This window comes from Schistocerca serialis, chromosome 6 (assembly GCF_023864345.2).
Source record: "Schistocerca serialis cubense isolate TAMUIC-IGC-003099 chromosome 6, iqSchSeri2.2, whole genome shotgun sequence".
In the NCBI taxonomy this organism is placed as follows: domain Eukaryota; kingdom Metazoa; phylum Arthropoda; class Insecta; order Orthoptera; family Acrididae; genus Schistocerca; species Schistocerca serialis.
The window spans coordinates 101,109,895-101,122,296 of NC_064643.1; the positions used below are offsets into that span (position 1 = coordinate 101,109,895).

General features: G+C 39.7%; 1 protein-coding gene across 2 annotated transcripts in view; it reads left to right on the forward strand.

Annotated features, from left to right (window-relative positions):
- Positions 1 to 632: 632 nt before the first annotated feature.
- LOC126485100 (GTPase HRas) overlaps positions 633 to 12,402 on the forward strand; it is a 65,787-nt gene continuing 54,017 nt past the window's right edge. The window contains exons 1-2 of one of the 2 annotated variants that reach the window (XM_050108720.1): positions 633 to 1,282; positions 10,278 to 10,403. In XM_050108720.1, the coding sequence (XP_049964677.1) occupies positions 10,391 to 10,403 (13 nt within the window). In that variant the 5' untranslated portion in view covers positions 633 to 1,282; positions 10,278 to 10,390. The remainder of the gene's footprint in view (positions 1,283 to 10,277; positions 10,404 to 12,402) is intronic. The other variant, XM_050108719.1, reaches the window with a different exon arrangement.

Below are 12,402 nucleotides of genomic sequence, written 5' to 3' on the forward strand. Positions count from 1 at the left end.
CATGCTACATTGCACTGAGGTGATTTGCTAACATACTATACATCTGCAACGAAAAACAAAATTTAAAACTTCGCAATGGTACATAAACAACAAATTAAATAATTTTACAGAATTTATGTCATTTAAATGAATAGTAATACAATTAGTAAAGTGATTACAGTAATTGTCGAACAAAATTAAAGCATAAATTCTTTATGTTTTAATTAATTGTTAATTTATTTAGACCGTCCTTTACACGATTCATTACTTTGGGTCACCTCAGACTTGCGCATCGAATTTACTATAGCTACGAAATAATGGGAAGGGTTTGCGTTACATTAGGAGTGATCTGACTGTTACTGAAATAGTATTATTTTCCCCTTGAGTAGCTGTTACGACCATTTGGCTACTACACTACAGTCAATTTCTTATATATATCAGACCTATTTGTGACTGGTACACCACTGACAAACCTTAATAGAGTAAAAGATTTCTCTGAATGAGCTGCAAACGTCACTAAAGGTTATAGTGATTTGATTTCACTTAAACTGCACTAAAATATTATTGTTATGTTCTTTTTTCTTCACATACTCCGATGTAAATATTACACAATGCAATACGAAAGTTCCGAGGACGCCATAATTATAATATAGCGCTCCGCATATCGTATTTGTCGGCCATTGAAAGAACACGATATCGGACATTCGTATAATTGACAGGTTGTCAGCAGACGTTACCAATAATAGGCGGAAGAACTTTTTCTGTAGCAGTGGTCGGCAACAATAATTTATTGTTACTGTTGCGAAATACCAGAATGAATAACAAGCGCTCGTTTATTTGTATAAGTGCGCTCTTGGCTCGTGAGTTTTGTCGGAATTGCTTGTTAAATGAATAAAATGTTCGGTTCGATTTGCGAAAGACAGTTGAAAGAATATGTAAATTAGCCTCTTGTCAGTACGTCTGTTAGTGTTTAATGGAACATGACATAAGTGGAGTTATTTAAAAATACCGCTTCTTTATGATTCAGGCGGACTCTATCAGTAGCGCTTGCATCGCCGCTGGATTTAACGGATCGAATTCGTACACAAGTCAAGTTTCAAAGAGTAAGAAAACGCTGTATATAGCTACGAAAGCCTGGCGAGGCTTGTAAATGCCCGGTTACCGTGCTAGATAGATTATTTGCACTCATGAAGGCGATATCACCGTCTTGAAGAAAACCGTGTATGAAGGGTGTTGTTGGGCCGCACTCACTGCGCTGAGTTATTAATGAAAATGACGGAATATAAGTTGGTTGTTGTGGGAGGTAAGTTTTTGTAAGTGTTCATTAGTCAGTTAAGTATATTTGGTGTGCAGTTATGAAGAACATACAACGTATGTCCAAATTATCGAAAGAAATGTGCAAAAGTGCTGATCTTCTAATTTGTTAATCAGCAGTGTTTCGTTTCTGAAGTCAGATGTTGCTGTTAGGCCGATACTTTGTGTCATACATATGATTGATGTGACAAATTTAATTAATACTCGTGATTAAGAGTATCATACTTTCTCCAAAAAAGCCCAATAATTTCATTAATTTTTGAGATACCTTTGTTTATGAAACTATTTTCTCAACAGACTGTATCAGTAATGTAAGTAAGAAATCTAGGTAATTATAAGTAGATATAAGTCAAATGTCACCAAGGTACATTTAGTACCTTGGTTAGCCGTTGGATTACACACAAGAGGTATTCTGCTATATGAAAGCTTTTTAGAATCATTAAATGGATCTGTGGTGCAGCAGTGTGTGTTTAATTTCCTAGACATAATTAAACAATGAATGGTTTCATGATCTCTATGTGGAGCACTGAATACATTGTGTGTCTAAAAGACATGTTACAGCACATAATTCGTATTTTGAGGTAGGGCTATACACATAGCAGCAAATAATTTTTTTTAGGGTACGGAAATAAAAGTTGTTGCTTCTTCAAACAAAGATACCATCTTTGCAAGCATTTTCTAAAGGACAATAGGCCTATAAGACTTTACTTCCTGTTTAGAGTTTACAGCAGTAAAAAAATTCTTGCCTAAGCTGTAATAAGTTTTTTTTGCTAATTGTATTAAATTTGTGTTATTTATGTGTGTTTTCACATTTAAATCGTTTAAAAATTATAGCTGTCATAAATTCTGTACTGTATTGGAGAAGGAACCAGAAACTGTATTGGAGAAGGAACAAGAAGCCTTTTATTGTTTTTTTTTTTTTTTTATTATTATTTTATTATTATTATTTTTTTTTATATAGTGACTGTGTTGGTGGGATATATAGGCCTAATTGTCATTTTAATCTCTTACTACTTGTGCTGCAGGGAGATGGTATCTGTCTGGCAGGAGTCTTCCTTTTTTCTTCCTTTAAATTTTCATTTTTAGATAATGTACATTTGAAACATTTATAGTTGAACATTTTCAGTTCCTCATTTATAGACCAACTACAGTGATCAAAATACCGCCCCATCTTCACCTGTATGACATACCTCTAAGGCCACTTTTCAGCTTGTAGTTTATTTAATGGATAATGGTATTTCAAAAAAGACTTCATTCTGTATCAGATTTATAATATAGTGTATAATAATTATCCTCTCCGTGTTAACAGCATTACATTGTAGCAGAATAAACAAGGTAAATGAGTTACACGTATTTCCATACTTCTGATAGCCTCTAATTTCTCTTTCCACACTGATATAGTCGATTAGCTCCAGTTCTCCTCTCTGCATGCTGGGACATTCCATGCCAGATGGTGTAGAGTTTCCTGCTGGACTAAGATGTGTTTAGATGCAGCTGAGTGAAGTTTTATGCTCACCAATTCAGTGATTGCAGCTTCCATCTGTTTATCCCTGAGTGTTCTGTGACTTTAAGGCAGAATATCTCTGGCAATATTCTCTTGAAAGAAACAAAACTAGGCCACCTAATATAGCATTTTGTGCTTACCTAAGTGAAATAATAAAGTTTTTTTTTATATTGGTAATTTGAAGCGAATTTGGACCAAAAAAATAGAGCTTGAAAGTTTAGCTTTTTATGTCAGTGGAAGTAATTGTGGCATAAAACCTGAAACTTCCCATATAATAACCTACCAATGCGAGGTGTTAGAGTTTACAATGTCATTCTGCTACTGCTTTCAAATAGTTTACAAACTGTGGGCAGAGTTCTCATTTTTTTTGTAAAAAAGCCAAAAATGGGTATTTCTAGCCCATTTTTACAAACCATAGTATCCTGCAAACACTTTTAAGCCATTATCATTAGATAAGCTGTGTTCTAAACGACCTAAAAACTAGACTTTGTTTTGCAATGTAAGCATAAAAGGCTCCATAAACAATCTGAAAATATGTTCATATTCCTCAAGTACTCATATTAAATCTGACCTATTTTATTATGTTCTATAATTGTTTAGTTGTCTTTGGGTCAGGTATTACTGTAAGTCCTGATGACTAGGAAGCAAAAGCGAGCCAGAAGAACTCGAAAATCTTCAAAAAGGGTGTCTTTTATGACGACTTGCCATGACATAATTCAGCCTGTTTTTCTGCTATAATAACTACAGAATCAAGCTTGTTATAAACTTCAAAATCATACCAAGGCACTGGACGTTGCAACACCAAAACTGTTGCGTAAAAACTGTGGCGCACAAGATGATTTTGAGTCTTTTTTTTTTTTTTTTTTTTTTTTTTTTGTATAATGTTATTGATTCCTGTTTAAAGTGTACAGTATTTTGTGTTCACATAGTTTGCAGTTTATGTGGAACATTAGTGTAATGATGGAAAAACTGTGTAAATGTGTAGCTCTGATCCACGCTGGTACAATAACTGTTGGTTTCTTTTAAAGTGAGAAAAGCAACATCCCTGTCACCATGCGGGCAATGCCTGAAGCTGTGCAATAGCAGCCATGGATGGGTTTCCTTACTACAGGATCTCTGTCTGTTAACAGTTTGTTCCCGCAGGGTCTCAAGCGTTGATGATGCATTCCTTTAAGATTCCCAGGCCAAAGCTAGAAGAGGTTTCTTCTAGGATCTTACACTTATGTTTACGCCAAGCTATTATAATTCTTTAGAGGTTTCATTAGTTTGCTGTTGAATATCTCAAGTGCCAGCCAGCCACTGTCCTTGAATGAGCTGGAATATCTGCAATACTATTCTATTCTGGAACCCAGCACTGTAATGTCCAATGTCCATACCCGTATGTAGACATCTCTTCTTTTGATGCTTGATTTTTTTACAGTTAATTGTTTGCTGATGAAAGAAAATTTAATACTATTAATACTTCCTCCAGTGCAGATGCAAAACTGATAGATAGGCGCAAGAATCTGTCTGTTAATGGGCCCTTATAAGCTTACTCTTGCTGCTAATAACTTCGGTGTACCTAAAAGCCCATCACATGGTGACTTCTCACATCTTGTAGAAAAAAAAAAAAAAAAAAAAAAAAAATTCAAGGTTTGTTACTTACATGTTCCATGGATCATTTTGCACACTGGATTGTGATGTGGAAAAAGTCACTACATTCATATCACAAATTAATTTGTACATACAGCTATGTTCCGAACATTCCTGAGGTGCGTGCGTGCGTCTGTCCGTCCCGTCTCCAGCATTCCAAATTCTCTTTTATGATAGCACAAGCAGAGAAAATTCCTGACATTTGTGCATTGGTTGCTGGAGCCATCACTGAAATAACAGGTGTGGGAAATCTGGGCAAAATTTATTTCATCAACTCCATGATAAAAACATGAACAATAATTGTACCATGTCAGACAGTCATTGAGAGCGCAAAAACTTGTAGAATCCACCTTCTGATTTTGTGGAAAATAGATGACACATGGATAAATTTGTGCTCAACTATTTTCCCCGTGGAAATGTTGCATTGTATTCTGAACAATGAGTGATTAATTTTCTGCAAAATCCATTAGGACAATAATCTCATCTTCCTTCAGATTAAATTTAAGGGCTTTAAGATGCAAACTTTGATGTTTGGCAGTGTAATGATGGCATAACAAGACTCCAAATTTTTGTTACTTCTTTTTAAGGAAATTTATCCATTGCCATACACTTTGTGTACATAGTGTTTCAATTGGTATGGATTCATCGCTTGTATACAGAACGTGCCATGTGAAAAACACTAGCGAATGAAGATGCTGCAGCTTCTGGTGCGGGACACTTTTCACAGTGATGTTGCGTGCATTAACTGTTAATAAGGCCGGTATTACACTATCAAATTTCTTTGTCAAAGATTTGATCAAAGATGTCATCAAATATTCTGTCAAATATATTTGACAAAGATCTTTGACGTGGCGCTAGAAGGGGTATTACACTGTTATCAAATTTTTCGTCAAAGTTCAAGATGGCTGACAACAACTTGTTATTAACCGCAGCAGTTGCACGTACCGCAATTGCATCGTGTGCACATGCGGAAAAGAAGTGAGGGAAAAAAGGAACCATACATACAAGGTAGACAGTCTTAAATTCCTGGGATTACAACTTGATAACAAATTCAGTTGGGAGGAGCACACCACAGAATTGCAGAAACGCCTTAACAAATCTGTATTTGCAATTCGAGTGTTAGCAGACATAGGCAACATAAAAATGAAAAAACTTGCATACTTTGCCTACTTTCATTCCACAAAGTCATATGGTATAATATTTTGGGGTAAATCATAAAGTCAAACAAAAGTTTTCAGAGTCCAAAAGCGTGTAATACGTATTATTTGTGGAGTAAATTCACGGATGTCCTGCAGAAACCTCTTCAAAGAACTGGGTATACTAACTACTGCCTCTCAGTATATTTACTCCTTAATGAAATGTGTCCTAAATAATATATCTCTTTTTTCAACAAAGAACTCAGTTCATACATACAATACCAGGAACAAAAATGATCTGCACAAGGACTTCAAAGCACTTACTTTAGTTCAAAAAAGGGTCCACTACTCAGGAACACTCATGTTAAATACACTCCTGGAAATGGAAAAAAGAACACATTGACACCGGTGTGTCAGACCCACCATACTTGCTCCGGACACTGCGAGAGGGCTGTACAAGCAATGATCACACACACGGCACAGCGGACACACCAGGAACCGCGGTGTTGGCCGTCGAATGGCGCTAGCTGCGCAGCATTTGTGCACCGCCGCCGTCAGTGTCAGCCAGTTTGCCGTGGCATACGGAGCTCCATCGCAGTCTTTAATACTGGTAGCATGCCACGACAGCGTGGACGTGAACCGTATGTGCAGTTGACGGACTTTGAGCGAGGGCGTATAGTGGGCATGCGGGAGGCCGGGTGGACGTACCGCCGAATTGCTCAACACGTGGGGCGTGAGGTCTCCACAGTACATCGATGTTGTCGCCAGTGGTCGGCGGAAGGTGCACGTGCCCGTCGACGTGGGACCGGACCGCAGCGACGCACGGATGCACGCCAAGACCGTAGGATCCTACGCAGTGCCGTAGGGGACCGCACCGCCACTTCCCAGCAAATTAGGGACACTGTTGCTCCTGGGGTATCGGCGAGACCATTCGGAACCGTCTCCATGAAACTGGGCTATGGTCCCGCACACCGTTAGGCCGCCTTCCGCTCACGCCCCAACATCGTGCAGCCCGCCTCCAGTGGTGTCGCGACAGGCGTGAATGGAGGGACGAATGGAGACGTGTCGTCTTCAGCGATGAGAGTCGCTTCTGCCTTGGTGCCAATGATGGTCGTATGCGTGTTTGGTGCCGTGCAGGTGAGCGCCACAATCAGGACTGGATACGACCGAGGCACACAGGGCCAACACCCGGCATCGTGGTGTGGGGAGCGATCTCCTACACTGGCCGTACACCACTGGTGATCGTCGAGGGGACACTGAATAGTGCACGGTACATCCAAACTGTCATTGAACCCATCGTTCTACCATTCCTAGACCGGCAAGGGAACTTGCTGTTCCAACAGGACAATGCACGTCCGCATGTATCCCGTGCCACCCATCGTGCTCTAGAAGGTGTAAGTCAACTACCCTGGCCAGCAAGATCTCCGGATCTGTCCCCCATTGAGCATGTTTGGGACTGGATGAAGCGTCGTCTCACGCGGTCTGCACGTCCAGCACGAACGCTGGTCCAACTGAGGCGCCAGGTGGAAATGGCATGGCAAGCCGTTCCACAGGACTACATCCAGCATCTCTACGATCGTCTCCATGGGAGAATAGCAGCCTGCATTGCTGCGAAAGGTGGATATACACTGTACTAGTGCCGACATTGTGCATGCTCTGTTGCCTGTGTCTATGTGCCTGTGGTTCTGTCAGTGTGATCATGTGATGTATCTGACCCCAGGAATGTGTCAATAAAGTTTCCCCTTCCTGGGACAATGAATTCACGGTGTTCTTATTTCAATTTCCAGGAGTGTAATTTGCCAGCAGACATAAAAATTTTAGTTACAAATAAAGATCAGTTAAAAAGAAACCTGAAAGACTTACTAGTGGCCAACTCCTTCCACTTCATTGACGAAATTTTTAATAGAAACAAATGATGTATTTATTCATACTATTAGTATTGTTATTTCAGCTTTAAAAAATTGACATGTTCCACATCCACAAGGATCTCCTGAGCACGGATCTATGGAACGAAAAAATAATCTAATCTGGTTGAAGCCGTGGGTTTTACGACGACAGGATAAAAGCATTCAACAAAACTTGTTAGGTGGGCTTACAGTGGAAGACATCAAGTTGTACATCAATTACTTAAGAATGGATGAGCATACATTTCTGTTTGTGCTCTGTGAGGTGTATCCTCATATCACAAAGCACAATATTCACTTAAGAACTGCTACATCTTCAGAAGACAGGCTCACTGTAACACTCAGATTCCTTGTTACAGAAGAGGGTTATGTTAGGTTAGGTCAGGTCAGGTCTCCAATCTTCTTAATCTATTTTTGTATTCAGGGTGCCTCACGTTGTAAAGCGCCTCATCAGCTTCATACATCTCTATTAATTTTGTAGTTGTCGGCACACACCAATTGTATTTACCGGCAATGTTTATAAGAACACCACAGACGACAGAATGCAGCGATGCTAGCGCTCCATGTGGTAACATGTCACATTGCAGTGAACAGAAGACAGGCGATTTATTTGATCAAATCTACAGCGAGGCCGTAGATTTGATCAAATATTGGACGACATCTGACAAAGTCCCTATTACACCATCAAATATCTCTGACAAAGATATTGGTCAAAGATCTTGGACAAAGAAATTTGATAGTGTAATACCGGCCTAAGTGAATATGATTGCTCATGTGCTGGCATCTGATAGAGGAACTGTACCTGTGTCAAGTTAATGTATATGGGGTACAATGCTACCATCGTCACGAGGGACTTCTTTATCACAGTAAGGCTATAAATAGCAGAATAAAACTGAACATTTACTGTTGTGTCAGAGCAACTTCAGGACCCAAAACAGTGCTTCATACTATTCCAAGAATCAAGAATTTTTATTAGTTGTTGGTAATTTTGGAATTAAACTTAACCTTATTATTGGTACATAATCAAACCTCATATTATAAGAAACATCTTAAAAATTAATTTCAGTGTTGTACATTGACCACATTAAAGCTGTATAATACGTTTTCTGAGTGCCATTTGTACAACCGTATTTTAATGGTTTTTACTAGTAACGTGGACTGAGCAGAGCGTGGAACTTGTTACAGAGTTTAGTGGGTCAGTTTCATGAGGCTTTTCTGTTCTGGATAATCTGTGCCTTGGTATAGTCAAATGAGCCTTATCTACAGTGTTAGGTTGGTGAGATTCCTACTTACAAGAAGTCTGAGTACAGAATAGCAAAACATTGATATAGGCCTATGTGGACTCATAATTGTAGGATAGACTAATGTGGAGATCTGTCTTAAACTAGTCTTTCAACTGAAGACAACCACAAGAGTCTGGCAAAAGATGACCAATGTTACATTTATGACCAGTTGTACAAGTTATGAACAGTACATTTTGTTCCTATATTTTAAAAACGAAGAGAATACAAGTGGCCACACAAATGTGGGAATGTGGGACTTGAAAGTAATGTAATCATTGAATGCTCTAATGAATAAGAAGCGTCCAAAAACAAACTCTTTCATCATTCCGTAGCCAAATTTAAAATGCAGCATTTCCTTGTAACACCTAAAATGGGTTTCCGGAAACATCTTCTCATTTTGCTTTAACTGTTTCTTCTCCTTCCTTCATCAGACAAATAGTTGACAATGCACTAGCTGAGTACAAGTTATTCTTATCTACACGATAAAGAGCATTGAAGTAGCAACTGAGCTATACCTAGAACATAAACAGCGTATTGCAAAATCTGTCTTTAATCAGTAGTAAAGTCCTATGGGTGTAACTGCTGCTAGCTCTGCATCACTCTGGAAACTAGAAAAACTCTTTTCTCTCTCTCTCTCTCTCTCTCTCTCTGTGTGTGTGTGTGTGTGTGTGTGTGTGTGTGTGTGTGTGTGTGTGTGTGTGTGTGTGTGTGTGTGTTTCTCTGTACTTAAGGGTTGGGGCCAGTACATAAGAAGGGAAATGCTGCTGAAGTAACCATAAAATTTGTGTGAAGTCAGATTTAAAGTTGACCAAACCTGCTCTCTGCCAGGCCAACATTCTGAGCCAGTGTCCATGATGAAACCCTGGATTTTCTTTTTACAGTGCTCTTGTAACAGACATATTTCATGTAGCAATCAATGCCCGCATCACGTAGCAAACAGCACTAGGCATCATTGAACAGCATTGCACACTACCTAGAAGATAGCCACACAACGTGCCATCCGAGTCATCGTGGTGGCAGGTCTGCAGGGCAACGATTTCAGTGTATTGTGACATCAAGGTAAAAGAGCTGTCAGGTTGAAGTTTTGCGACCTTTATTTGCAAATGCTGTATTCAATGTAGTTGCAGATTAAAGGGATGACAGTGCATTGCTTTTGGCTGTGAAATGCCTGTTTAATAGATGTTGCATAGAGGGCAGCACCTGTCCACACTGCGGAGACTGGTTCACCCTGTGTCAGTTTGTCATCAAGCAAGGACTCTCTTGTGTTTGTTACTGTGTGGAATGGACAGGAAAGAGAGTGCTGTTCACGGGAAGAAAGGACAGACATGCACTGTGCTTACAGCGCGGCGGATGGTAATGCTCACACTGCCCAACGTTTGGACATTCGGTGGTTTCCGAATCAAGTACCAGATCCACTCACATTTAGTGGGCCCTATGGGAGAAAGGTTCACTTGAGGTACATTTTCCACTGGAGCATTCTTGTAAGGCTGACTTCGAAACACAATGTATTCATTTTGTGTTACAGGTACGAAGGCCTGACGGATGCGGTCATCAATGCACAGCGTGTACACCAGGGCTTGAAGGAGTGGCTTTAGCACTGCTGAAAAATGCACCGTCAACAAGCTCACGGCATGTTGTATGGGAAATGGGTGTAAGCCATTCCATGATTTGGTGTGTGTGGCATGAAGATGATTTGCAACCCTACTGCCTTCAGAAGGTTCACATCCTTGATACTAATGATTTTCCCCATCAAATTGAATTCTGCCAGTGGTTTTTCTAAAGGTGTAATTGAACCAGACTTTCCGAACCATGTATGTTTCACAGGCAAGGCATCCTTTACACAAGAAAGTATGTGGAGCAGCCATAATTGACACATTTGAACATAGAAAAATCTGCACGCTGCCTTTGATCATGGTCACAAAGATCACTTCGATGTCAACGTTTGGGTCGGCTTGGTAGGCGATAATCAGGTTGGTCCATACATGTTTCCCTGGCGACTGAACACAGACAGATACTTCACCTTTTTATGAGAAACTCTGCCAGAATTGATGGAACATGTTCTACTATGTGTGACAGTGAATGTGGTACCAACATGATGGTGCACCTGCGCACATGCAGTGTGAATGATTTTGGATGAAACCTTTGGTGAGAAGTGGAGGGCCAGTGGCATTATGTGTAAATTCCCCCGACTTGACGCCCATTGATTTTTTTTTTTTTTTTTTTTTTTTTTTTTTTTTCCGGGGCACCTGAAATAGGTTGTCTATGAAACACCCATTGAGACTGATGAAGAGGTGATAGTACACATTATGGCAGCCTCCTATGCAATTTCCACTTTGCCAGGAGTGTTTGAAAGAGTGCGACAGTCACTCCAGCATCATTGTACCACAGCTTGCATTCAACCAGGAGGGCATGATTTCGAGCACTTCTTGTAACTGTTTTCAAATAAAGGTTATAAAACATTACACTGACTTCTCATTTACCTTGCTGCCACACGTACATTGAAAACATTGCCCTGTAGACTTGCTACTGTGACGGCTCGAGTAGCATGTTGTGTGCCTATACTATTGGCATTGCTGTTAAACGATGCCTAGCACCGTACACTAAAGGGTGCGAATATAGGTTGCAATGTGAAATATGCTTATTACGACCTACTCTACCAGCCCTCTTGTTTTCTGCATTCATTTCAGATACACCCTGTATATATTTGCTACTAGCGTACTCTGTTACACGCAGATGGGAGTGAGTATTTCAGACAACTTTAGGTGTGTGTGTGTGTGTGTGTGTGTGTGTGTGTGTGTGTGTGTGTGTGTGTCCGCCCGCCCGCGCACACACACACACACACACACACACACACACACAGCAAAAGAACTTTGGCTATGTTGGCATAATGCACAATGTTTGAAAAGGATGCTTTTGCATGCTTCTTATTTTCAGTAGTTAATTTGTTGTAGTCTAATAGGAAGGCCTGTGGGTCTGCAACTTTATTGTCTTTGTGTTTTTCTTGTTGTCATCATTGAGAGATGATCTTATTAGTCAATGAGAGAATAAGACCTGGATATGAAAGATAACAATAAAACAAACAGTTAGTTAAAAACACAAAAAAGCCATACCTGGAACTGGTGTGTTCTGTTAATGGAAATAAACCAGAACTGTATGTTTCCTGTCCTCTCCTATAGTGGTGCTTGGTTTGTGTCACGTGAAATTCTTTGCTCTAAGAGTTTAGTTTTCATGCTTTTACTGTATGAAGTTTTGTTGCTAGGTAACATCTTTTTAGATATTAAAGAGAGAAGATCACTATTCCTAAAAGTATTGTGTTCTTGCTATAAAAATATACCACAACTTTTCCATTTACTAGGAAATTCATGAGACTACAAGTTTTGTGGAATGGCAGACCTAACGCTTCGGTTGAGTGACGACAGTAGTCGTACAAATATTCGCAAGTTGTCAAGTGAAGTTCAGTGGAAAAAATGGATACAGCAGATTTAGCTTTGTTTAAAGGAACCTTCCTTTTATTTGATTACAGATGGTACATTTCAGTGTTCATCATTAGCGGAAGGAGATTAACCGTCCAACGCATTTCAGCACTGGCAGTGGGACAATGCTCGGGCAGTTCATATCATTGAAATGGCACTTGATGAGGAACCTGCTAT